The 27,963-nt window shown below is 42.7% G+C and overlaps 1 protein-coding gene across 3 annotated transcripts in view; it reads left to right on the forward strand.

Moving 5' to 3' along the window:
- Positions 1–27,963, forward strand: part of SDK1 (sidekick cell adhesion molecule 1) — an 865,901-nt gene that overhangs the window by 558,503 nt on the left and 279,435 nt on the right. The window contains exon 1 of one of the 3 annotated variants that reach the window (XM_070484136.1): positions 18,672–18,909. The exons of the other annotated variants lie outside the window; for them this stretch is intronic. Within the exon in view, the coding sequence (XP_070340237.1) occupies positions 18,711–18,909 (199 nt within the window). The 5' untranslated portion in view covers positions 18,672–18,710. Of the gene's footprint in view, positions 1–18,671; positions 18,910–27,963 lie in introns of those variants that run through there. 3 annotated transcript variants of the gene reach the window in all.

The raw sequence follows: 27,963 nt of genomic DNA on the forward strand, positions 1-27,963 counted from the left end.
TATGTTGAAATGATAATATTTTAGATATATTGGGTAAGATAAAATATATTTTTAAACTTGTTTTACCTTTTTACTTTACTTTTTCAATGTGGCTACCAGAAAATTTAAAGTTACATGTGTGACTTGGATTATATTTCTGTTGAACAAAGCTGCTGAATACAATCTTGAGAAAAAATGACACTTGAGTCTCTATGAGTAACACTGGGTCTGTGGTTATTATGCTTGAATATTGTATTAGTTTTTGCTGTGGCAAAAAATATTCTACAAATTTCAGAGGCTTACAACACAAACATTTATTTCTCTCTACGGGTCTCCCAGTCAGCTGTGGCTCTGTTGGGCTTGGCCAAGCTTGGCTCCTCTCATCCTCATTTTTGGACCCAGGCTCTGATGGAGCAGCCACTAACTGGGGCATGTTCTCCTCATTGTAGGAGCTCCAGAGGGCGAGCAGAAACACACAATACCTCTTAAGCCTCAGCTGGGAATTGGCACGCTCATTTCTTTTCATATTCCATTTTTCAAAGCAGGTCATTTGCCCCGGTCCAAAGTAAACATGGCAGAGATGTACACCCTGCCTGTTGGGAAGACACAGCAAGAGCAGAGAGACCAGGAGTGATTGTGAACATGTAATACAACTTGCCACACGCTGCTCTCTTAGTCACACATATTCACTCTCCTCCCATGTGAAAAATACACTTGTCCCCTCCTCAAGGCAGCCTAAAGGTATCAGCCATTTATGGCATCACTGTGAAGTCCAGGCTGTCAAGATCCATATCACGTCCAGATACAGTTTCTCTTGACCTAGAGTTTCAAGAACCAGAAAGGCAGGCTAAGTGCTCCCCACCCCCAGTATTCAATGGTGCACGAAGACAGGATAAGCTCAATAAAACTCTCATTTGTAAGAGAAAGGATGGGAACCCTGCAACAGTCTGTCAGTCCTAATGTCCTGCTGGGCAAATATTTGGAGGACCCTGAGGCTGGGAGTGAGGAGTCTTCCTGGATTAGGCTCCTACTGGGCTCTCTGGGAGAACTCCCCGGTCTGTCTGGATCTGGATAGTCCCTCTGGAAGTCAGCTCTTCTGTTATCTTCCCTGGCTACCTCTGAGGAAGGCTCTAGAAGGTGTGCTCTCCTTGATGGATAGGCAGATTTCTTACCCTGTTTCCTACATATAGGAAAGACACAAGCCAAGGATCATTTTAGATCTCAAGTAGTCGCAGTCTGTTTTAATTGAGGCTCAAAGCATGTTTAGCACTTCCTCTCTCCTGAAACGATTGTGTTTGTTTTTAATGGGTGTGATGCCACTCAGCTCCCTGTGCACGTAGCACTCCCGTAGTTATTTCTGGTTCAGGTTTTTTTCTTTCTGGACTCAGTTACAATGAGCTTATCCTGCTTCCAGGAGACCAAATTCTGGGTCTCTTCCCCCAGGCCATTTTGTGCATCTGAGAAATTCCATTGGAGGCCACGTTAATCTAGTTGGAGATTTCAACAAAGAGGGTAACAGCCGTACCCTTGTTTTGGACATTGCCAGGAGGCGGTGCCTTAATGGCCAACCTTGATTTGGTGATAAAGAGTTCCATTTTCAAATCCTGCAAGTCCTGGAATTTTTGGAATTTCTGTATTCTCTTTCAACTGTGAGTGCAAATCAGTGAGGTTTTTTGTTGGGTTTTTTTGGGTGGGGGTCATTTGTTCCCTGTATAGGCTGTGGAGGCATCCTATAATGACCAATTTACACTGGTAGCATTCTGTTTTGAAAAAAAGTTTAGTAAGTGCATTTTCTACCTTCTAAGTTATCACAGGTGCTTTTTTTTGCCAAATGTTTCAGTACTGCATACCTTGGGTTGCCATTTTTCCAACTTCCTTTAAGAGTTTTCTGGCTCCCTGTCACATAGACCCAAAACCAATGCCACGTATTTGAGCTTTTTGTTAGGGCAGCCCCTACTTCCACATACCAATTTTTGCATTAGTCAGCTTTTGCTACAGTAACTAACAACCCCTGAATCTCTGTGGCATCCAACAACCAACATTTATTTTTCACTTAAGAATCCTGCGAGTCAGCTGCAGCTCTGCTGGGCTTGGCTGTGCTCTCCGTGTCTTCTCATGCCAAGACTGAGGCTGAATGAGCAGCTGCCATCTGGGCTGTACTCTTCTCGTGATAGAGGGTGGGAGCTCCAGAGGGCAGCTGGAAACGCTCACCATCTCATAGAGCCTCTGCTGGGAACTGGGAAGCTGTCACCATCTCCCACACGTTACATGGGAAGTCCAAAGTTAATGGTGTGGGATGCACCCTTCGCCTTCTGGGAAGTCATGAGAAGGGCAGGGCAGAGGCAAATAATTCTGAACAAGTAACACGGGCTGTCACAGATACAGTCTCCATAACGAAACCCAGGAGGGAATCAGCAAGAACAGCCCTGTTGCATTTGTATAGGGACAGAAGCGTGGGCATGATATAAACTGTGGGACCGGAGCACCTTGGACTTGGTCATCCAGCTGTGCATCTGGCTCAGTGAAGCAGAAAGAACCTTGTGGGGAGTTAGGAAACCGGAGTTCTGGCCTCCGCCCAGCCACCACTTACATGTGTTCCTCAAGCCAGCAACTTTTCCTCCATCAGTCTGAAGTTTCTCTTAACTGTTAACAAAGGGTTGGATTGGGTGTAATCTTGGGTTACTTTCAAGGATGATGCTCTGATTCTCTGCTGAACCACGTCGTATGGCAGGGAACATACTATATTATTAGGAGCCTGGGCTGTAGTAGGAAGAGCATAAGTTTCGGTATCAGGCTGATTTGAGTTTTAATCCCCTTCTGCCATTTACTAGATATGGAACATGAGCCATCTTAAACTCTCTGGATTTGTTTCCTTGTCTGCAAAATGAACATAATAGCACCTTACTCATAGGGCTGTTGTAGGATTATTATTTTATGCAGTTCCTATTGTGAGAAAATTCTTTGTTACGTTGAGTCAAAATCTGAAACCCTCACCAATGAACTTTGGCCCAGTTCTACCTCTGTCCAGGGGCAGCAAAGCGGTTTGGAGCATGGGTGCCAGACTACCTGAGTCTGAATCCAGCTCTGCCAACGCCTCGTCAGTGTGGCTGTGGGAGGGAAGCTTAATGCCTCCGTGCCTTGGTGTGCTTATCTGTAAGTAGCTACTGATAACATCGGCTTCATAGTCTTACTGTGAGAATTAAATGAGCTAAAGCATGCAAAAGCTAGTTGCTATTATTTCTTTTGCTGTTATTATTTCAAATGGTAGCTCTTCAAGTACCTGAAGCCAGGTTTCGTGCCTTCTATGCCCTCCTGTATTTCTTCAGGCAAAACAGTCTCAGTTCCTTCAAGCCTCCTATAGATGTCAAGTTTTCTGGACTCACCTCCAGTCTAGCTCTCCCCTTGTGAGTCGAATTCAGCAGCTCTGGTTAAGAGGCGACGGAGGAACGAGTGCATTCAGAGCTCGGGTTCTCATAGGGACACTCGCGCTTGGATGTCTTTAGCCAGCTCCACAGACACACAGAAGCTGCCCACGGCTCTGGGCCCTGCCCCCTCCAGACGGTGGTGACTTACTGATCCCTGTCACCTGCCCCAACCCTCACCTTATCTGATCCTGGCACGTGGGCCACCCATTGCCACTTGAAATTTTTTGTCTAACTTTGATTTTCCTGGATTGGTATTAGGGATTTTACAGGTTTGCCTTCAACAGACCTTCCAATGCTAGCATCATCAACCACTGATGGCCTCTTTCCTTTAGGGTACATTTCTTATTTGCCGGCATTCTATTTTAATGATCTGGACTAGTTAATCTACTAAGTGGATCCCCCCTTCACCAAAAGAGTTAAATCAATCAAACAGAGAAAGAACAATGAACAATTCCCTGTATTCTCTGGCCTTTGCAAGTGGAAAATAAAAGGGGAAATGTTATTTTCCTGAAATTTATGACATGGGCCCTTATTTCTTCACTTATATTTAAAGCAGGGATTGATCCACTCAGAATTTTACCGCAATGCATGAAATTAATTAAGACTTAAAAAAAAACTTACTATCCTTTAGTTGTTAAGCAAACCGTCTTAGCATTCTGAATGAATATAGCTAATCCCCAAGTATTTGTATGAACTCAGCTGCCTTATAGCATAGTGTACTCTAGGAGTCCAGATTTGCATGAGCAGGGCTATCAAGGGCAAGTATTCTCTAAGCGCCACCTGTGTCGTGCTGCTGAAGAAATGAAATCTTGACACACGCCCTGCACTTCCCTTTCCAAACCTCTTTTAGCGTGACTGCCAGTGACATCCCGGCTGGTTTCCCCATGGCCACGCACTGCAGCAATGTTTAAGACACGAGAATAAAGTCGCTAGAAAACATGGGAAGTTTCTTAAGCAACGTCTCCTGAGATTTCCCACTCTAAATATGGCGAGGAGAGTTTTAAGTACTTAATGCTTGGAGCTTTTCACGCTTTCCATCATTGGACTTGGATCCATTTTAGAAAATATGTATCATAAATAATCTTCAGAACGTTTTAATATACTGCCGATAGTATTAAAAGTCAAAGCTTTCATAAAATTTAATTTACTTCTCTCTTTAACTTAAATCAGGAGCAGTTTAAAAATGTGCATGGCTCCTGTTAAATTAACAGCTTCCCCTTTAGCCTTCTGGGCTTGGGGGCTGCATAACCTGCGCCTGGAAGCTCGGTGACTCTGTCTGTGAGAAACTATGTGTTCCATGTTGGTGCTGAAACCCTCCTTACCGTCTTTGCAGAGCATTAGTACCAGTGTTAGTGGTGGGGAGTGTGGCTTTCTTCTTACAAAACCTTTACGGGTTCTTCAGGAAAAAACTCCCAAGAAGGACCCAGTTACTGAAAGGAATTTTGTGTCTTAGTCTGCAGCCTAGTGATGGTCCTGGATCTCTATCAGAGCATCTTCCTGGACAGCTACAATGTCAGAGCATCAAATCCACCAAAAACAGATGTGCTTCACTATACATGAAGTGTGCATTGAAACAAAAGCAGAATGATGTTTTATTTCATACCTATCAGTTATCAATGTGTCTCTAATCTGTGTTTTGCTCATTAATTCCTCTAAGAATTTAGTTGCTTTTCCTTTGGCTATGGTAAAAGTTTCTGTTATGGGATAAGAAAAATAGCACAAAATATCCAAAAGGTGTGGAGGAAATCATTGCAGTTGAAGAAAGAAATCATGATAAAAAGCAGTTCAGGGGCTTGGTACCCATAGATTCAATTTCACAATCACTCCAAGAAGTTCCTCGTGTGTTTGGTTATTGGAGCCTAATGATGTTGATCCCTCACTCCCGTATGCGATTTATGGTTTATGGGGTGCTTTGATCTATGCAGCCAACACTGTTTGTTGGCTGACCCAGGGCGCAGTCTCTAGACACTTCCAGCTAGATATGGCCATGTAACAAGGTTCTGGCCAATGAGAATTTAGTGGAAGTCTGCTAAGTAGGACTCCTAGGAAGGTTTTCTGTTTAGGATAAAAAGAGAGAGACGTGGTCAGAACCATTTTGCTGTTCTCCCTTCTTCTTGCTTGGAACATGGATGTAAAGCTGGAAATAGTACAACCATCTTGCAACTTTGAACCAGTGAGCATGATGAAAAATGCCAGGATGCTGAAGGACCCAGGCACTCCCTCTCTCTCTGTCTTTTCCTTTCTGCTCCACTATCCTTGGTGTTCTTTGTTTTAGAAGTTGCGTAAAGTAGATTCTCATATCACTGATTTGAGACCTTTCTTCTTTTCTAATGTAAGTACTTGAAGCTATAAATTTCTCTCTAAGCACTGATTTAGGTGCATCCCAAATTTTTGATCTGTTGGGTTTTCATTTTCATTCATGACAAAATATTTTCTAATATCCTTTGTAATTTCTCCTTTGGCCCATGGGTTATTTATAAGTGTGTTGTTAAATTCCAACTGTTTGGTCATTTTCCAGACATCTTTCTCTTATTGATTTCTGATTTAATTCTGTTGTGGTCAGAGAACATACTTTGCATGATTTCAATCCTTTTAAATTTATTGAGATGTGTTTTATGGCCCAGAATATCTTGGCAAATGTTCTGAGTGCACTTAAAAAGAATTTATATTTTAGTGTTGCTGGGTAGAGTGTTCTATAAATATCAGTTAAGTCAAGTTGGTTGTAATGTTCAAATCTTCTAGATCTTTACTTAGTCTCTAATTTTTCTTTTAAATAATTTTCTTAAAATGAGAAACATACTCTTTATGTTTACTCACATACTTACCATTTGGGGCACTCTTTATTCCTTCGTATCCATCCGACTTTCTGTCTGCTGGCCTTTTCCTGCTGCCCAAAGGCACTGCTTTAACCTTTCTGGTGGAGCTGGTCTGCTGGTGATGAAGTCTGTCCAAGCACAAACTCTTTCTGGCCTGATTGGGCTCTTTGGTTACACTGCCTGCTCCTTCCCTCTCTTCCCACCTCCGGCCTTCATAGTGTCTTTACATGGACCACAGATGCACAGCTCATCACTCAGCAGAAGACTGGAGGGGACTCCTTTGCAGATCTTCGGGGCTCTGTCTGCACACTTGCTCCTCTCTGGGTTTCTGCCCCACAAGCTTTGGCCTTCTTGGCCTCCCCAAACTCTGAACTCTGTCTTGTCCCCCAGAAGCACACTGGGATCTGTTTGGGTTTCCTCACCCTGGGCTGGAAACTCTTTTGAGGCAATGGGCTGGGGCAGTCATTTGTTTTCTTTCCCTCAGGCATCACTGTCCTATGCTGCCCATGGCCCAATGTCTGAACATCATTATGGCAAATGTTTTGTCTGGTTTTCTAGCTGTTTAAGGTGGGGGAATAAATTGATTCCTCTTACTCCTTCATGGCTAAAAGCAAAAGTCCTCTTCATCTACTTTTTAAATAAAAAATTTTTAATTGTAGTGAAATACACATAACACAAAATTTGCCATCTTAGCCATTTTCAGGATATCGTTCAGTGCTACTAAGCACATTCAATTGTTGTGCAACTATCACCACCATCCATCTCTAGAACTTTTTCATCTTCCCAAACTGAAACTCTGTCCCCATTAACACTAACTCCCCTTTCCCCCTCGCCCAGCCCCTGGCGCCCACCGTTCTGCTTTCTGTCTATGAACTTGGCAACTCTAGGTCCCTCATATGACTGGTAGCATACAATATTTGTCTTTTGTCTGGCTCATTTCACTCAGCATAATGTCCTCAAGTTTCATTCATGTTGTAGAGTGATCATAATTCCTTTCCTTTTAAAGGCTGTTTCCGTTGTATGTGTAACCATATTTTGTTTGTCCACTCATCTGTCAATAGACGGTCGGGTTGCTTCCACCTTTTCGCTATTGTGAACAGTGCTGCTCTTCTCCTGTACTTTTAATGTTTCACAGATTTGTTAAAATTCTTCAAATATTGATGGCCATCTCACCATATTGTCCAGTTTGTTTTTACATGTGTATGTGAGTGTGTGTGTAGTTTTATATGTAATTCTCATAGGAAGAAGAAGAGATAAATGGATATATTTAATTAGCCAACTTTGATCAAATTCCCTTTCCTTTCCCTTTTCTTTTTCTTTATTCTTTCCTTTCCATTTCCTCTTTCTCCCTTCTTTTTCTTTCTTTTTTCCTCATTCTTTGCTTTTTTCCCCTGTCCTTTTCTGCTCGTCTTGCCCAGTGCTTTCTCCTTTCTTCCTTCCATGTGGGAATGGTGTGCTTACTACCTGAAGCAGTGTGTGCACACAAAGACCAGTCAACATGGTTGACCTGCTGACGGTGTCCATACGCAGCAGTCACGTTCCAGGAGGGGAAAGAAAACTTGCACATCAATGACTATAAGGTGATCTGAAATGGCTTCAACACAAGAAAAGAAGAGCAGGTGCACTACTTCAATTATTCAGTGAAAGGGGTTATTTTTGGCTTGGGACGATCCAAAGACGCTTCATCGAAGGGCTGACAGTTGACCTAAGAGTTGAACACAATCGGCTTACCAATGGCGGCAAGGATTTCCTAGGTTAAAAAAATGATGTGAGCAAAAGCATAGAGATGGGAAAAATCTTCTGCCTTCTCATACAAAGTTCTTGTCATTATATCACTCAGATCTCTTTTCCCAAGAGTTCTTAATTTTTTAAATTTCAAAGTAATATATGGAAAATTATATATGCGTGTGAGAATTAAAATTAGACAATGAACATCAAGCTATTTATTTTTCACGCACTTTGCCAATTTTTGGCTTGATTTTAGACATTGTGTATTGCAAATATTTTCCAATTTTATCATTTGTCTTTTGCTTTTTACATCCTATTGTTCTTAAGAAAATAATTGCTCCTGAAACTAAAGAACAGCCTCTCAGTATTTCTGACTAATGATAAGTCATCTGAATTTGTAAAAAGTTTGAACGCCTAATTGAAAATTTTAGTTGTATTATGTCAAAGGCATTTTGTCGCCCTGATTGTCAGACTAAGTCCTAGCGATTAGTGCTTTTTGGGAAAATGTTTTATTAAATAGATGGTGATTTTCTTTCAGTGAACATTTTTCATTTATGAGTGCAAGGAAATTTATTCTCGACTAAGTCAAATGCATCTCTAACATCTTGTTTATATTGTTGATTTGCTAAGAGGAAATTTTATCTTTAAATAAATGTAGATTTTTTTATCCCAATCCCTAAATGAGTTATCGTAAGTTCTGAATTAATGGTTTTCCTATTATACAGTAAGGTAAAACAGTCCACATATTCCTCATTTTATTACTATGTCAGTGCAATCTAAGTTTCTTTTTGGTTTCAATTTCAATCATGAGAAATTTATTAAAATATCATGTTTCGTATAATCCTCCCAGATTACTGGCAACGTCAAGTGGGACGATGTGTGAGAATGGTCTTGGAAAGCAAAGATGTTCCCCCTGCTTGGTCTGGCGTTGAGAGACCTCTAAACTAGCCTTGATTTTTAATGTCTCACCCTCAGTTCCCCTACAGAGATATTCTGCTTTAAAACTTTGACAGGGCTGTTTCCACGGCACAGCTCTTCATGCCCTCCTCTATTTAGGGTTCTTTAATATCTCCCCAACACCTACAGGTTAAAATCTGCTTAAGAGCAGAGCTCTGAAGTCAAAAGACCTGCATGCAAATCCTGTGTCTACCACATACTGTGTGACTTACAGAGAACTACTCATTTTCTCTAAGCCTCAGTTTCCTCATCTATAAAATGGGAGTAACCGTGGCTCCCTTAGAGGATTGCTGGGGAGACTGAACGAGAATGCAGGTAAAGCCCTCAGCTTATCTCCTGGTCCAGAGTAAGCTCTCCAGAAATGGTGCCACTGCTTTGACACTCCGGGGCCTCCTCCCCTGCAGACCTGTCAGCCACCTCCTCCCCTCTGCACCCTCGCTTCAGTCACACCCAGCCGCCTGCCCTTGTCCAGGCGCCCAGCTCTGTTGCATCTCTACGTTTTGGCCACCCTGATTCTTTCTGCCCTGAACGTCCTTGTCCACTGTCAAATGTCTTCAAGCATCAGCGCAGGCTGACACTGCTCTGGGGGACGTTCCCTGATCCCGAGCGCCCCAGCCCCCCGGGCCTGGTGCACGTCTCAGCTGCAGGAATTGTCATAGCAAATCGCAGTTCTTCCCTTGGGCATTGGTTCTCTTGCTCATGTTCTGCCTGACCATATAAATCATAAAGTATTTGAATGGATTCTTTTAAAAAATTTTTAACTGTGAAATATGTCAGACATGTAAAAAGCTCTAATTTAATACCAGTGCACCCCACCAACATTTAACAGATATGAACATTTTAAAGAAGTACAATTTTACAGAAAAACCACTCCCCCTGATCCCCTTCTCTCTTTGTTGAGGAAACCATTAACTTGAATTAGGTGCAACTCCTTCTCTTTCATGTTTTCCTATTTTATTACATATTTTCATCCCCATCATTCTATATAATATCATTTGTGTATTTGTAAATTTACGTAAATATTTCTATTTTATAGTGGTTACACTCAAATACTTAACATGGGTCATTGACTGAAAGGAGTCTAAAATTAGGCAACACTTTCTGGACATAAACGGACTGCGCAGGCTTCAATGGCGATCCACTCCTCTTCTGCATTTCGTATCTTTGTGGTCTGTCACATTGCTTCTATCTGGTTTTTGGTCCCCAAGTTAGTTATAATACTAATACAAAGTTATTTTTCACAGTTAGTGTTTCTTTAGATTCAGTAACATGGTTTACTCATCATTGCTTCTCACAACTCGCCTCCATCTGTGTTTAGTATCCTTCTTACAGAAGCACCTCCTTCAGATGTCATTTCCTATTGAAAGTTTGAAAATACCTTTATTTCTCCTCCCTCCTTTGTTCTCCCACCTTTATTTTGGAAAATTTCAACTTGCAGAAATGTAAGATGAACAAAATGTGTCTCTTATACCCTTCACCTAGATTCACTGACTGTTAGCATTTTCCTCTCTCACTCTCTCTCTCTCTCTCTCACACACACAGTTTTTTTAGACTGAAGCATTTGAGAATTTGTTGCAGACATCCCATCCTAAATGCCCCAGCATCTATCACCTATGAACAAGAGCATTCTCCTCCATAACCACAGTAGAATTATCTCTGTAAAATTTAGCATTGATTTAGCACTATTATCTAAGATAGAGTCCGTATCCAGATGTCCCTAATTATAACAATAAAGAACTTCATGGCTTTTTTTTCAGTCCTGGCATCCAATTAAGGATTATTCACTGCATTAGTCCTCAGGTCCCCTTGGTCTCTTTACCCTTAATCTAAGAGTTCCCCGGCCTTGTGTTTGTCTTGACACTGACATTTTTGAAAAATCCAGACCAGTTGTTTTGTAGAATGTTCTTCAATCTTGAATTGATCTCATGGTTTCCTCTTTATTAGTTTCGGGTCAAATGTCTTGGTGCTATGATGCCCTTCTCAGTGCACTGCATCAGAGGCCACTTGACGTCAGTTTGTCTCATTATTGATGATTTTTGGTTAAGTGGCGGCCGACAGATTTCTCCAAATGTAAAGCTGCACTTTTCCTTTGTAATTCGTTCAAAATCTGTGTGGTAATACTTTGAAACTGTGTGACTATTCTGTTTCCCAGTAGTCTCTACCCAGTAGCTTTAACATTCGCTGAGGACTCTAGCCTCAATCAAATATTACCATGACGGTTGCATTCTAGTGATTTTCTGAGACTTCTACTGTTCCATTTATGTGTTAAGTTAGCATTCTTCCATAAAGAGCTGCTTTTCCTTCACCATAACCTCCACCCTTTTTTAGTTTTCAGAATAGACTCATGTGTTCTTTTTATTAATATAATATATTATAATGTAATCCCCCAGTTTTTCATTTTGATGCTCAAACTGTTCCAAAAATGCCTGATGGGAGTGCGTGCAAAGTGTTCCCTGTATCTTTTCAACATGTTCTCATGCATACATAGGTACATGTATTCTCGTGGGTACAACATGGATAAACCTTGAAAACAGTATGCTACATGACAGAAGGCAGACACAAAGGCCCACATACTGTATGAGTCTATTGATATGAAATGTGCAGAATGGGGAAATTCATAAAGACAAAGTAGATTAGTAGTTGCCAGGGGCTCAGGGGCAATGGGAGTGACTACTAGAAGGTACAGGGTTTCTTTTGGGGATGGTGAAATGTTCTGGAATTAAGTAGTATTGGTGGTTGCACAACCTTGTGAATATAATAAAAACTACTCAATTATACACTTTAAAATGGTGACTTTTAAGGTATATGAACTATATCTCAATAAAATTTTAAGTATATATTTTTTCATTATATATTCATCAGCACTTCTTATTTTAATTAATATCCTGGAAATCAGTATGTAGAGATCTTCACCATTCTTTTTTTTATAGCTACTACATATTCACTGTTCATTCTACCAGTCTCCTGTAAAAAGAACATTTAAACTAACTTCAGTGTTTTTCCAGGGAATACCACAATGAATATTTGTACATCTGTCCATCGTTGGAAGTCATTCTACCCTCAACCTTGAATGACCGTCTGGATGTGTATAAAGTTCCCGGCTGATAGTTCACTTTCTTTCACCCCCTTGATGCTATGATTCCATTTTCTTCTAGCCGCTTTATTTTTCTGATAAGACATCTGCTGCCAGTTCGATTATTCTTTTGTAGGTAATCTTTTTCGATGGTTGTTTTTAAGATTTTTCCCCTTGTCTTTGCTGTCTATGGTTTCACTAGGTAGTTTATTTGCTTCCGCCTATCAATCATTCTGTTTCTTAAGTCTGAGAGGAATCATGTCCTTTGTCGCTTCCAAAGTTCTCAGCCTTATTTTTTCTGAATATTGCTTTTCTTTCTCTTGTTGTAGTCTCTCTTTCTAGAACTCCAATTTGAACATATTTTGGACCTTCTTATTTTACGTTATTTTTTTCTTTATCTCTCTTTGCTACATTCTGGCACATTTCCTTGATTGCTCTTCCATTTAATTGTTTTCACTTTAGCTCTGTCTTATTTGATGTTTTTCCTCACCTTTGAATTTTTAATTCTGATGACTATATTTTTCATTTGTAGAAGTTTTATTTGCTACTTTGTAAATCTACATTTTCTTTTTTATAGCATTCTATTATTTTGTTGGAATTTCAGGGTTTTTTAGTGTTTAATCATTTTGAACTTCCTTATTTTACGGGCTCTCCCAGATTCCTCCATTGTCTCAAGCTCTGGGGTGTGAAGCTTGTTTCGTGAATATACTGACTCTTCCTGATAGTGACTTTGTTTTGTGTGTGTGTGAGATCACCTTCATTAGGAATTAATTCTTAGATTCATGGATTATAGAAGTGACACTAGGGAAGGGTTTTGCATCTGTTTGTGCCATTGTCCTGCTGGTTTCATTGGTCTGGAGCTGGTTTAAATTAATTTTTCAAATTAAGGAGTCCTACAAAACACAGGTAGTAATTCTTTGTCTTTTTAATCTTTCTTATTTTTTGGCATGTACTAATTGCCTTCTTTTTTTTCTATCAAGCTTAGCTCTGAATTTTAAATTTCTTTCTTCTATTTCACCTAAAATTTTATGTGCCTAAAGCAGGAATCGGGTCCATGATAGTGCATTCTGCCATGTGGTTAAAATCAGAAATCTTTAAGTAGATTCTTTATTTTTTATTGTGGTAAAATATATATAACACAAAAGTTGCCATTTTAACCATTTTTAAGTGTACAATTTAGTGGCATTAATTACATTCACAATATTGTTCACACCCCATCAATAATATCTATTTCCAAGATGTTTTCATCGCTCCAAACGGAAACTTTCTAGCTCCTAAGCAATGACTCCCATCCTTTCGCTCCTGCCAGCCCTGGTAACAGCTAATCTACCTTTGATTTCTATGAATATGTTTAGATATGTCGTGTAAGTGAAATCATACAGCATTTGTCATTTTGTGTCTGGCTTATTTCGCTTGGCATGTTTTCAAGGTCCATCCACGTTGTAGCATGTATCAGAACTTCATTCCATATTATAGCTGAATAATATTTCATTGTATAAGTGTACCACAACTTGTTTATCCACTCACCTGGTGACAGACATTTGGGTTACTTCCACCTTCTGGGTATTGTGAATAGTGCTGCAATGAATATTTGTGTACAAATATCTGGTTTAGTCTGTGTTTTCAGTCCTTTCAGTTATATACCTAGGAGTGGAATTGCTCCATCATATAGTAACTTTATGTTTTTAAAATAGATTCTTAGCAAAATAAAGTAAATTACAAAGATACAGAACTCAAACAGCAGAGGTAGTGAGGGTCTTACATTGACTTACCTCTATTTGGTTAACATATGTGATGTTCCAGGTTAAGATTGGTACTCTTTAACCCTGGAGTTGCTCAGTTCTTGTTGCGTATTGCTCAGCTGTGTACACTGTATGTATCCAATGTGATTTTCTGTGGAACTGAAATAATTTGACTGAATGAGTGCTTGTGTATGTATTGCTTATTTTTTTATTGTTATTTCAGGAGGGGTGGTTTTTTGTTTCTTTAGGGTTTGGAGTGATACTGAATCAATACTGTAGTCATTCCTCCTTCAATACATTGTTCCCTGGCCTTTCTCATCAATGCTCCAATGGCTGCTTAGCTTTCCTTTACTTAGCAAACATTTATTGAGTGTCCACAATGTGCTAGATTCTGTAACAGTAACACAGTAAGATATGGGTCCTAGTTAGTGAAACAGTGTATATTCACAGAGGGAGACAGGATTATCGTGCAATGCGGTGAGTGCTATAATAAAGGAATGCGCAGAATGTTCACAGAACTGTATTCATAACCCGGATGATGCCTGCTGTGTGTCTAATACACTTTGCACAGTGGGCTGCAAAAAGCAAACACTCATTGAGGTTCCAGCAAGTGATGGAAAATTCATTGCCCAAGGACACATGGAAATAAGGAAGGCAGGATTTAGGGGCAGACTGCCCAATCTAGGTGAAGATCTGCTTGGTCTAGTTCCCCACCATGGGCCTCATGCCAAGGCAACATTGGCAGATCCCTCCATAGACTGTGGGCCGGACGCCCTCCATGGGCCTCGTGCCAAGGTGACATTGGCAGATCCCTCCATAGACTGTGGGCCAGACGCCCACCATGGTCGAGTCAACTGTGACCAGAATGGTGGGTCATGTAGAAAGAGCTTAGTGATTCATGTGGAATGACCCCTTAAAGGATGTGGTAGGCAAGTCAAGATATTCCGATGCTTAGTCCCTCTGGCACAACAGGCCATTGACATCTCTTCCCTCCTTTAAACACTCTGGCAACTAGTCACCTCAAACTCTTATCACACCTGAGCTTATATTGATAGCTGTCATTTCCTCCAAATCACTTTTAGTATATTTTTGATGTCAGAGGGGGAAATTATGCTCTTTCATAGGAGAATTCATTATAAATGAATTTGTCCATGTCTTCCCAGGTATCTAGAGCAGGAGTAAGGAAAAGGCAGCAGACTTTGGGGGATCCAGGAGTAAAGAAATCATTTTTTTGGATGTCTTGGAATAAAGATGGAATAAGCCATATTTGAAAGAAACGAGTTGAAGTCCCCTGCTTTCATAGGTGTTCTTTCTACCAGTGTAGGTAATATTGGAGTTCTGGGACCGTCTGTTAGGAGATGAAAGTGAGGCCACATCTGGATGGTCTTTCTCTACTCAGGTGGACAGGGGGTGGGGAATAGATTCGGAAGGCAGCCCCTTTGGCTGGGCCTTTGGCTCGTTTTCCTCTTGGTTTCCCTGAAGGTTATTTATTCCTGGCATTGGCTTTAAAAATACATAGGGGATTTCTCGACACAGGTAATGGAAGGGTCCAGGGGCAGACTGTCTTAAGACACAGCTAGACCCACATACTTGACTTCATTAGACTGGGTCTCTTTCCATATCTGGCTCTGCTGTCCTCCAGTTCGGCTCCATTCTCAAGCAAGCTCTCAGGTGGTGACCAGATGGCCACTACTAACTCCAGTCTTAAATCCTGCCTTGGCCATGGGGCAGATGCCCCGTCTACTCTGTGGGTGATGCTATTGGCTGCTATGAGGAGTGGCTGGTAGAACAGGGGTGGGCTGTGCCCATCCCAAGGAGCCTCCTTGATCTTGTTGTGGCCTTTGCTTGGGCAGCCACCACTACCACCTAGCAGCACTAACTGACCATTTATACTTTAGCGTTGTCCTTAGCTCTCCCAGAGATGATAAGCTAGGGAAACATCTAGAGGGCAGGCACCTTACGTGTGGTGCCTGGTGCAGGGTCTTCCAAATATCCAGAGTGTAGAGACAGATTTGTTCTGCACGAGCTATGCTGTATGAGAGTGTATTATTTCTAAGAATAAACAAATATACATTTTCTAGGAACAAATATTTTAAAATTTACTAAGAGAAGCTCAGTGATGAAAGAATCCTCTTAATTCATGTGATCTATGGCTTTATCTTTTTGTATATCTTATTTGCTTAAAGTAAGGTACTTTGTAATACATAATTTGCTCCTTTTGAATAAAAGTTAAATGCAACAGGATTGAAACACAGCCTTGAAAACATAAATGAGCGGTAGGGATCATTATGCATCTACACCCTCAGGGAAGTGAATATTTTATAGGAGGAAAAGTAGAGGCCAAGGGTCAGGTTCATTTAAAATGTGTACAAATAATAAAAGCACTCATGGATTGAAAGGTCATCTGAAAGGACTGTCAACTTTTTCTGGTGATGCTGACGTGGAATCATTGTGTTTCTTTGCAGGGAAAACAATGCCACAGTGTATGACTGGCTCCCTGCCTCGTGCTGCATCAGCAGACAGTCGCGTTATTTTTCGGTGGAATGTGCAGTGCTCTGTACCTCTGCTCTCCCTCCAGCACACACAACCACAGCAGAGGGAGAAGCTGAGCATTTCAAAGAGAGACGAAACAAAAACAGCTTATTCTGCTGTGCTGCCGCGCCACCACAGCACAATGCTCTGTTTAGAATTGTCTCTTGTGAGGCACATTTTTTAAACCGTATTATGTCTATAAAGGCTCTCTGTGTTGGAGAATTTGCATGTGTAGGGAAAAGAGCTGCATATCGCAGAATATCGCCTGAGAGGCCAGATCCTTCAGACCAGAGAATCTGTTTTCCTTAGCATTCTGGAAGGTGCCTGAGCTTTCCGAGGTCACTGAAAAGGCTTAACTGACTGTACCATTCTGTTACGTTAGTGCTGCCATCCTGGTCGGAAGCCTTCACAGGCCTCTAGGAAGGTCTGCCTTATACCCCAGCAGGGTTTTTTCCCAAACGTACAATCCAGGCACATCCACTTGGAAGCATAGAAGTGAAGATCTTTAGTTCCCAATTGCCCTGGCGTCTCAGCCTGTAAGTAGTCCTCTGTGTTAACTTTTGGAAGGCAGGTCACCTGAAAGACCAGTGTGTTGGCCCTTCTGCCCGAATAGCTGAGGATTCTTCCTCTCACGTCCATCATGATCAATTATCCAGAAAAATGGATTACTTGGGTCGTTAAATCCCCAATTAGTCTAGATAATCGACATTCTGCTGTATCCCATAAACGGGACACATGCTGTGGGGCACAGTGGGCTTCCTCTCCAGTGCCCCATGGCTCCTCTCGCCTGAAGTTCACGGGTATGGCTCTCTTGGCTTTCTGCTGTCCTCACACGCTGGTTTTGTGGGGTCTCTCTAAGACGGCACCCTTGGCTCTATACTAGCTCTAAAGTTTGTGGGGATTAGAGTAGCCCAGCCGGGGAATTTCTGTGGAGCCTTTCGTTTTTAGCTGGGACAAAGGTGAAATGACACATATACGAAACACAGGTCAGCTTGAATGTACATGCTCTCATGCAGCCACCATGGCTGTGGGATTCTTTCCTCTGCCTGTGGTAGAGCTGGATTTCAAAGCCAGGTTTATCTGAACGCCAATGCCTGTGCTCTTAGTTAAGGAAAGTGGCAGCATTAGAAATTAGGAGACCTACCCAAAGTCATCTAGCTGGTCAGTGGCCCAGGCCAGCCAGTTCTTTATTGGACCACTGCTTTGTCCCTACTTCTGTATCAGGTGTTGGGGGTGGGGGTGCCAGGTCACACAGGATATGAAAATGAGTAAATGAATCAGGAGCAGGCCCCAACCTGGAGGAGCTTAAGGGGAAATAGTGATTTCCCCTCAATGGTCTGTCACATTAGCAGTCTAAAAGGGTTAAAATCAATGACCTGAAGGAGCTGCATAAAGAGCTCGTCTGGCTGTGGAGGTGTTTGAGATGTGCCTGGAAGGATGGGTAGAAGCAGAGATTTGGAGATGTAGAATGTTCCAGGTAAGGATCCACATGAGCAAGACCTTGTAGGTGGGGGTGAGCAGGGCAAGTGGCCCCATTCACTTGGAACATAGGGCACGAAGTAAGTCCAGAAGCCAAGCCAGAGGACAGAGGAGTTTGAACGGAGTTGGAAGTCTATTCTATGACCTCATTGAAGGGTTTAAGGCCGAGGAGCTCCACGCTGACAGCTGTGTTTTAGGAAGATGAATCCAGCATGTGGAGGAATAGCTGGAGGATCAGCTTCTAAATCATGTTTCTTAGGCCGCAGGAAGTGGAGCTGCCTTTGTTTCTGCCAGATTTCGTTTGCATATGTTAATACCCATATTGCGAATTCTGAGAAGAGGGAGAGTGCCTACATTTATTTGACCACAAAACCTTTTTTCCGCAGTAACTGGTGCATGGTAGGTCCGTGGTGTTTTTGCATGAACAAATAAGCAAGTACAACACCAGTATAGCATGGAATGTGGTTTAAGAAACACTGCACTCTAGAGATTCTGGAGAGGGGCTGAAGCAAGAGGAAAGGCCAGTGAGAAGGTGTCGATAATTATCCAGGGAAGATGTAAGGATTGCCCAAGCTAAGCTGCAATGGGCTGAAGATAACAAGGCCAGCCACTGAGCACTGACACCACCCCCCCAAGCTCCTCCCCCAGCAGGCTCGGTGGGGGACCGCCCCTGGGCTCTCCTGCCCCTTGGGCCCTTTTCGTGCCAGCTGTCCACTCATCAGTCTCCTCAAGCGGAGATGAGCACAGGCCTCAAGCCATTTTGTGGAAGGAAGTGGAAGGGGAACCTAAAGGATTTGGCAGCTAGATGGATGATAAGATAACTTGACTTCTTTATTTACACTGACTTGTTGGAGAAATATTTCAGCCTTTTAAGCAGAAAGCCTGTGACCTTTCCACTGCACCATCTGTTCTCGCTAGATGCAAGTTGTTTCCGCGTAAGGGCTCAGAGAAGCCACTGAGGGGAGAGGGCGAGCAAGAAATGGAACGTGCTCTTCCGTTTTCTTCTTACTGCGCCGCGCCTCTCCCCTCCCCTCTCCTTTGGAAGCAAGAATCTGTGATCAAGGGGGAAGTCATGACCCTGGAAAGGGAAAGCTTGGGGAGAGGCTGCTGCGACAGGAAGCTTTCGTGGAAGTGGGACCCTCAGGGCGTCACAGGGAAACTCTGGAGTCCTGGTTCAGGTGAGGCCCAGTTCTGTAAATGGCTCCAGGTCTCTGGCCTCCTCTGGGCTCGGCGGGTCTGCCAGTGTTTCTCTCTGCCCCTCTCTGGCCTTTCTCTTCCACCTAGCTCCCTCCCCCTAGATCCTTTCCTCCCCTGGAATGTGTCCCTGCTGTGGTCATGTCCTTCCCCTCATTAAACTCTCAGCCCCCGAAACCTCCTTGAGTAAGTTCACCAATGGCTTCTCTCTATTCACCTGTTCTTGTTGCCTCCGGTGCAGAAAAATAAGAAAACCTGTTTGGGGTAAGACAGATGCTGACCTCCACCCATTCCTCTGTGATTTTCCTTCATGTTTCTCCTTCGTCTTTTGTTTCACTAATCTCTGGATACACTCTTAGAATCACACAAGCCAGAGTAAATAAGGCCTGGAGAGGTGACTGACTTGCCCCAGGTCACACATCTGCTTAGTGGCAGCGCTAGGACAGAGCCCCATGTCTTTCCTACTGTACCACACTCCCTTCCTTTTCAATGCCTCTTCTTCTAGAAGCTTCCTCGCTTCATTATAAAGATAGAAGAGTCTGTTCCAGATGTTGAAGAGAGCTAAGGAGCGATTCCAAAGGCCCAGTACTGGGGGCAGCTTCCCATTTTGCATTTAGTGAAAACCCGTTTGCAGCTTTTCCTCCTATTTGCTTTAAAGCCCACGCATTACACAGTTCATTTGTGCCTTTATCATAATTAGGTGCAAGTCCCTGCTGCAATATGCTTGTCTATGTTATTATTGTGCTTGCCTTTTCTTCATTCCTGCTCATCTTCTTATGCTATTTTGTCTTATTGGCTTCATGTCAAATCTTCTAAGTGTTTATAATATTCTGCTTTCTGAGATTGGGCAAAGACTGCTATATCAAAAATTCGGGGAAAATGAAGACTGTATACATATGTATACATAGAGAGAAACTGCATTGAAATCACAGTGAGATTGTGGCAGAAATGGGAAAACATAAGATTAACGGTTTAGAGGGTTTTCATGCTCCTGGAACTCGGAAATGGTATGTTTGCAGTTGCTGCACAAACATGGTCTAATTGCTGTTGCTATTTTTACAAAGAACATTGAAATAACTAAGGCAAGGAAGTTCAAAGGCTTGCTCTTGCACATGCACAGTAATCTCTCCCAACCTTTACTTCAAAATGATTTTTTGCTTGAGGACAGAGTGTTGGGTATCTGTGACAACCACGGTGACTTGGGCTGAGAAACAGCTCCAGCGCGGGTGCAGAGGAGCCATTACTGCCCACTGGGTAATTAAAAGTTAAATGGAACGTTGAGAAAATGTCCATACAATTTGATTGGTTAAGTTACTTGCTTTTTGAGAATTTAAATGAGATCTTTGCAAGCATTTAAACTTTCAAAAGTAAATCATTTCAAAAGTCTCCAAAAGTGAGTATGTTTTGTGTGTCTAAGTGACTGGTGAGATTGAACTTATTTTCCGTGGGTGTTGGTAGGGTGGATGCAGGTGTCAAACTTGACCCATATGCCATCCTCAGTCAAGTTTGTAAGGCACACTTCTCTTAGAAATCTCCCAATCGCTAATTCCTCACCTTTATGGGCCCTGTGCCTGGGAGCTTTGAGGTAGCCTCTAGGAGCACAAGAAGTCAAGGATATTTTTCAAATAACAGAATCAGTGTCTGAACAATCTGGTAGTGGCAGGTGGCGGAGCAAGCCCAGTTTCTCCCCCATTCTCGTCATATCTTTGGCAAAGCCAGGTGGTTGCAGTAATGGGGAAAGGACCCAGGTGGAGTGAGGGCGTCTTTGAATTGGGGTGCACGGGAGAGTATGTATTCTAGCCAAGCACCCTCTGTGGCCAATGTCATGTTGTTACGGAAATTGATAAAGTGCCCTCAGGAACTTAGTGTGGAGTTACTTTTCGACTCATTGTCTGTATGTGCCTTCCATCCAGAGTGCTCCACAAAAACCTGGCTTGGCCAGCTACATTGTGGATAACTATTCATTTTGTAGATATTTAGATATTTTACTTTCTTCTTCTCTATTTTGCAGCCTACTGTTTGTTCGTTTCTTTATCCTTTACCGCCTCCGTTAAGTGGGAGGAGAGATTAAACCGGGAAGTCTATCTTGTTACTTTTTAGTGTTCTGGTAGGAAACGGGCTTATTTGTGCTCCTGCTGCCTTTGTTTTCAAAGGCAATTGAAAGTTGACTGCTCACGTGCGTTACAGGCAAATCAGTCATTTTAAGGAATTCTTAGATGAGGTTTCACATGGCCTCAAATGATCAACTAGAGACTGGCTCGGAATTGTTCGGATTTCCCTGTTTTACACGCTTTGCCTGTGTGTATGTGTCAGTTTGTGCATTGTATTTGTAGGAAAAATATTGAGTGGCAGTTTCGTTACTAAGTAATGAGGTATTAGAGAAATTTAGCAGTATTCCTTACAAATTCTATATATTTCATATTACCTTCCACTTAAAAACGCTACCATCACTCCTTAACAAACTGACTGCAACGTAATTGATGGTTTTCTGTCAAATGAATCCTGAAGTAGTATAAAAAATACAAAGATTCAATGTGTTGCATGGACCACCCATTTTCAAAATCCTTTCTTGGCGTATCATTTTAAATCTAATCGGCAATACGTGAAATCAATCACTTGATAGCATAAGTCTCTGATTTCTCTCCGTTGCCTTGTGGGCGAGTGTGTCTATTTCCAAGTCACCGTTCATGATGCGTTCAGCTAGTATTTATCGAACCTCTGTTTTCTGTTGGGAGTTGTGCATGACAGGAGGGTGATTCCAACACGAAGTGTCCAGCTGTGAGGGTTTCCCTCCCAGAGTCAATGGGGAGTGTCCTTGTCGGCAGGCTGCAAGAAAGCACAGGGCAGATTTCCCATGGCAAGGGCTCCCAGTGCTGTGCGAGCTCAGAGGAGGGAGCCTCCGCGTGCTCAGGGGCATCACGGAGTTAGCATTTGAACCGGGAGAGGGGGAAAGGTGTTCATCAGGAAGGGGAGGAGTGGTCAGGAAATCAGGTCTCATGTTCGAGTAAAGACAAACTCCTCCCTCCATCAGGCTTGCTGGAACTTCTACACCACCGACTGTCAAGTTAAAAACTTCAGCTGTGCCTTTTATCTCCAGAGCTCTGAAGGAGGAAAAACTAAGACATCCTTGACATAATTTTGACGTCTAACAGATTTATCTCAATGTTGCTTTCCTGCTTCACACCTGCGCGTGTCTGTGTGTGCACACAAATCAGCACGCACACACGCACACCCCCCCCCCCACCTCTTCATGCACTCAGGGTTTATGGTCACCATGGGAAGATGAGAAGATTTAGGGCTCAGAGATCCTGGTCAAACTCTCAATAAAGCAGAAACAGCTTCTGTTATAATTCTAGTTTTCTGTTTCAGGGCTCAAGAAATCAACTTAATGGGCCTCAAGTGGAATTCGTAGTTTTGTAGGAGTCCCCTTCTCGGCAGAGACAAAACAGCAACATTTCCTCTGACTGGGTCTCGGATCAGCTGCCCCAGATGTGCCTTCCCATCCCCAGCTCAAGGGAAGATTGGGGATCCCAGGAGTAGTATGGCCCCTGTGTCTCCCATGTCCACCAGGGTCTCGTGGATTACTCGGGAAGCGTGTGTATGTCACTCGAGTCTGTCTGTAGGCAATGATATTGGATAAGCAGCTCTACTGAAAGCCTCCTTTTTCAGCTGGCCAATTTATTCTCTGATAATTTTCCACATACATGGTTTCTCACGCTCTCTTTTTCTCATGAACACATCCATACTGCTTCTAGTGTTATATTCTACTTCTTTTCAGATTGATCTGTTGGCTTTGAATTATTCTTCTATCCGTTATTATTACAACATTCACTGCAATCATCATTAGCCCATTAACTCATAACTATTACTATCATTGCTAATATGACTATTAACTAAATATGAATAATTCATGCTATCACTAATATAATTACTGTTATTAACTATATTCCATCTCACATAATCTGTCTTTGCTGCTTCGTCTCCTTCTACTTCCTTTCACCTTCTCCCTGCCTTATGTTGCTAACAGAACAACCTAGTATTCCTTATAGATCCTGAGAGCCAGGCTTCTCTCTCAGGCCATAGTGAACATGTGTCAGTGACCAATGGACAGTTAGTTCAGCCGCAGAGACAAGACCTAGGGTGAGTTGCTGGTTTTGCAGCCCCCGTGGGTGTGCCAGTATTTCACTTGTCTTCAAGTTGGATTTTGCTCTTTCTGACGCCATAGGGTCTGCCTGAAGTTGTAGGTCAAGAATCAGAGATGGGTGGCATGGCCTGCCCTCCAAACCCATCCCGTGAGAACAGATGGCAGGTGGAGGGGAAGGAGAGGAGGCGTCAGAGGGACTAGAGTGGCTCTCTTCCTCTTCCTGGTAAACTGAAAGAGTTAGTAGAAAGTATTGATCATATTAAGGCATTGACCAAAATATCACCATGTGTTTTCTGCTCTGTAGAATCTATTTCTGAATGACTCTCAGAGCACTTAAAGATTCTGATTTATCCACTGACTGTAGGTTGCTGTGCTGGGCTCTATGGGGTAGGTAGCAGCTGCCAACTTGAAGGAACCTATAGTCTCGTTGAGGGCTATACAGTGTAATCTGTTAGGACCTGCCACATGTCAGAGGCTGCACGAGACCTGGCTGCACACACACCTCACATCTCAGACAGGTTTGACCTCAGGGAGGTCACAGTCCTCCCAGGGAGAGATGAGCAGAACAACAATTAGAGACGTGGGCAGCGCTCCAGACCACTAGAGTAAGCACACGGGGCTCTGGGGTCACAGAGGAGGGGCACGTAATTAGCCTGAGTCAGGTGCCGGTTCTGAGAAAGCTTTACAGAGGAGATGGCAATTAGCCAAACCTTTCAGGATGAAAAGGAGGCAGTTAAGAGGACTAGGTGAAAGGGCAATGCAGGCGGAGGGACCCCCACACAGAGGTGGGAGAACATCCCAAGAATGGCGATGACTTCATTGCGGTTGGTGGCCAGTTTGAGTTCGGGAGGTGATGGGCTAGGGGTCTGGGGATCGATAGGGGAAGATGATGCTGTGCATACTGAGACCTTTGGGCTTTATTCTTGGGTCATGGGACTGCGTTAAGGATTTTAGACCTACGAGTGTTTTAGGAAGATCATTCTGGCTGCAGCGTGTGAACCAATTTGAAGGAAGGCTTTTGTAATACGTCAGATGAGATATCATAAGGGCTTGGAGGGAGTGGTGATGAAGGTAGACACTTGTGAGTTTGGGGAGATTGTAGAATCAATATATATTAGTTTATGGGGCTAAAGAGAGGGAGATGTCTTCTGTGACTTTCATATTTCTAGCCTGAGTGACTAGATGGGTGATGGTGATGTTTCCAGGGGTCAGGATTATGCAAGGAGCAGATTCAGGTGCGAAGGGCGGGAAAAAAGACAAGAGTGAGTTCTGCTTTGATACATTGAGTTTTAGAGGCCAAGATGAAAAATTTCCAGAAGGCAAATTGGCACTTAAGCTGCCAGCCTGGGGCTAGAGATGGAGTCATTACTTTAGGATGGTTTTTGCTGACCTTGGCTAAGATAGCCCAAGAAGAGGGTAGAGAGAGAATGTGTGAAGGACTAACCAACGTTAACTAGTGAAGAAAGGGGGTAAATGATGGAGAAAGCAGTGGATGGTGCACGCCACACAGTTCTGACGTAGGCAGCTGCTCTGGAGTTACTCTATGAAAAGACGGAAGATCTCTTGAAGTCGTAAAAGACGGCTTTTGATGATAACGTGAGTGCCTTCTCTGCGCCAGTCCCGGAGATCGTGGGCACAAAAATGAAGAAGTACCATCCCTATCCTCAGGTGAAGGCTAGAATATAAACAGGTAAATTATAGGTCAATTTTCTGATTCCTGTAATTGAGATATATATAAAAAGCTATGGGAACACAAAGTTTATTTCTCTTTCTTATTACAAGAATAATAAATGTTAATTGCAGTAAAATTAGAAAATATAGATAAGCAGAAAGAAGATATCCATAACTCACAATTCTACACCCAGACTCATGACTGTTAACATTTTCATACATTTCTTGCAAATAAAAAAATAAACTTTTTTTGCAAAATAGGATTATACTATACATACTATTTTGTAGGCTTTATTGCTTCAGTATTTTATTATTTATATACTATTAACTATTTATCTACTGTATCATTTTAAATACCTGCCTAGGTTCCTTTTTTAAGTGAACTTATCAAAATTGACCAACCTAGCTCTCAACTGTCGGATAGATTGTTTCCAGATTTTTGCCATTCTAGACAGAATGGCAAATACCCTTTTAGCTACATCTATGTGAACAGCAAAATTACTTCTCTATGATAAATTCCTAGAAGTGGAACTGTCATGTTAAAGAACGTTCTGGTCAACAGCTTTTTAGTTACGAGAAAGAGACACCCTTACAAACTTGCTAGCTGCAGTGTGAAATGGGGGCAGGGGCTCATAGGAACAAAGGGAAAGGAGGGATCTCGGGGAGCGCGGGACTGAGGTCCCTCCAGGCCTCTTGAGAAACCAGAAATACGAACTCCCTCATCCAAAGCCCTTCTCCAGCTGCTCAGGAGCCACGGGGCCCTCGTCTGCGCTCCTCTGTGCCTCTCTGCTCCGTCCTCTTCTTCACTGGCCTGTTCTGCTTGCTTTTTTTGCCACCAGACTCCATTTTATACCATGACCACTCAGCTTCTGTGTGTCTTAGTTAAGATCCTTGGGAAGGTAACTCTGATTGGCAGTTTCTACCAGTCACGAATCCTGGCAGGTTAACTTGGGGCAGCCGTGGGTTTGGGGGCTGAGAGTTTGGGATGAGGCGGTCCTGTGCTAGTGGAAGCTGCCTGTGGGCATCTCCTCCCAACTCTGCATTCAGTGACGTCATGTATGTAGCTTGAAACCTGTCACAGTCGGAATACTTGCACCAGGAAAATGTCAACTACTACGGATCAGGGCCAGGTGTTAAATGTTTATCAGAAAACCACTGGGAGTGACATGGAGTAAAACTATCAGACTCCTTGAGAAGGAGATATGGCCGGGGATTGACATCTTTAGAATACTTACGATGCAATTTAATTCCACTAAAACTCTGCAGATGTTACTTCATTGTATTCCAGCATTTAATGTTGTAGAGAAGAAAGCTGGAGATTTTTGGTTTTGGTTTTGGTTTCCTTCTGGTTGGTACCTTGTTTTATCTGTCTGGACTCTTGTGACTTTCATTTATTTGCCCATGAAGCTCGAACACTTTCCTGGGCCAGGACCGTAGTGGCTCTCTCTTTCTTGGTGCTCAGTAAACCCTTTTTATTTGAAGATGCAAATCTTCTTCGTTCATGTCAGGGGATTTTTTCCACATTGTTAATTTGATTAATTTTTTTTCTCTCACTCTATTTTCACCTTCTGGAATTCCTATGGTGCTTATATTGGATCTGTTGGATCAGTTCCTCATTTTGCTTATGGTCTCATCATAGCTCATTTAACCTATTTCCTCCAAATTCCAGGAAAAACTCCCAATTCAAGCCAAATTCACTGATTTGATTTTATGCTTTGTCCAATCTGCTTTTCAGGGCCTCTATTGCATTTTTAATTTGGGCAATTGTATTTTCATCTAAAAGCAATTTTTCCTGATCTCAGATTATTCCGTTTTCATATTTACAGTTTGTTATTCACTCCTCTCAATGAGTTTTTTATTTGATTCAGATTTTCTGATTCATCTGGATCAATTTGATTCAGAAATTTCCTGAAGTCTTCTGTCTCATAAAGGGGATGTTCCTTCATGTTCTTTAAATTGATCCCTTTATTATGGGCTTTTCCATTATGGGCGTTTTATTGGGATTCCTTGGCTTTATTTTGCCACGTTAACGAATGTGTAGACTGAAGTGAGGTAACTACAGTTCAGCCTCACTGGATGGAGGGAGTTTTATTACAGAGCTCAAGGATTCTTTTCCACTTTTGTTTAAGTAACCCAGGAATGCTGAGGCTCTCCTCCTCTCTCACCTGCACTTACTGTGCTCACGAAGTTCTCAAAGTGGAGTATCCCAGACCAGCAGTGTCAGCAGCACCTGAAGGGCTGTTAGAAATGCAGAGTCTCAGACACCCCTCCCCACTGCCAGATATGCTGAATCAAAAGCCCTGGGTGTCAGGCCTAGAAATCTGTGCCTTAACAAGCCCTCCAGGTGACTCTGATGCCCATCAAAGTTTGGGGACTACCAGGGGCTGGCCCCGTGGAACAGTGGTTAAGTTCAGTGAGCTCTACTTTGGCAGCCCAGGTTTGCAGGTTTGGATCCTGGGCGTGGACCTACACCACTCATCAAGCCATGCTGTGGCAGTGACCCATATACAAAATAGAGGAAGATTGGCAACAGATGTAAGTTCAAGGCCAATCTTCCTCACACACACACACACACACACACACACACACACACACACAATAGTTTGGAAACTACCCATCTACCCATCTACCCATCTCTTGATTTCTGTCCATATAAGTGTACACCAAGTATAAGTCCACATCCAGCCCTTCATGCAACGTTTGTGCACTTTCCTGAGGTGTTCAGACTGGCCTCCATCAGCCAGCCCCACAGCTGCTCTTACCTCTAAACCCTGGCATTCTGACCTTGGCGGCATTTGTGCAGTTCTAGAGGGGAGGGAGGTCCCTTTGACTTTTCTTTTGCAGATGGGGAATTCAGAGCAGTAAGCCTTTGCCTGGGGCAGAGCTCATTCATACCATCTTGCAGAAATTCTCTTGTGGATGGTAGTGGTCCTGATTTTCAGTTGTAATACAGTCATGTGTCGCTTACTGACCAGGATACATTCTGAGAAATGTGTCTTTAGGTGATTGGGTTGTTGTGTGAACATCATAGAGTGTACTCACACAAACCTAGCAGGTATAGCCTGCTACACACCTAGGCTCTATGGTACTAGTCTTACGGGAGGGACCACCATGGTCTCTGCAGTCTGTCGTTGGCTGGAACATCATTATGTGGCGTATGACTGTACAGTTATTTCTCTATTTTTTTTCCTTTGGAAATTTCTGTAGGGATTTAAGAAGTGCA

Source organism: Equus asinus, chromosome 14 (genome assembly GCF_041296235.1).
Source record: "Equus asinus isolate D_3611 breed Donkey chromosome 14, EquAss-T2T_v2, whole genome shotgun sequence".
Classification (NCBI taxonomy): Eukaryota; Metazoa; Chordata; class Mammalia; order Perissodactyla; family Equidae; genus Equus; species Equus asinus.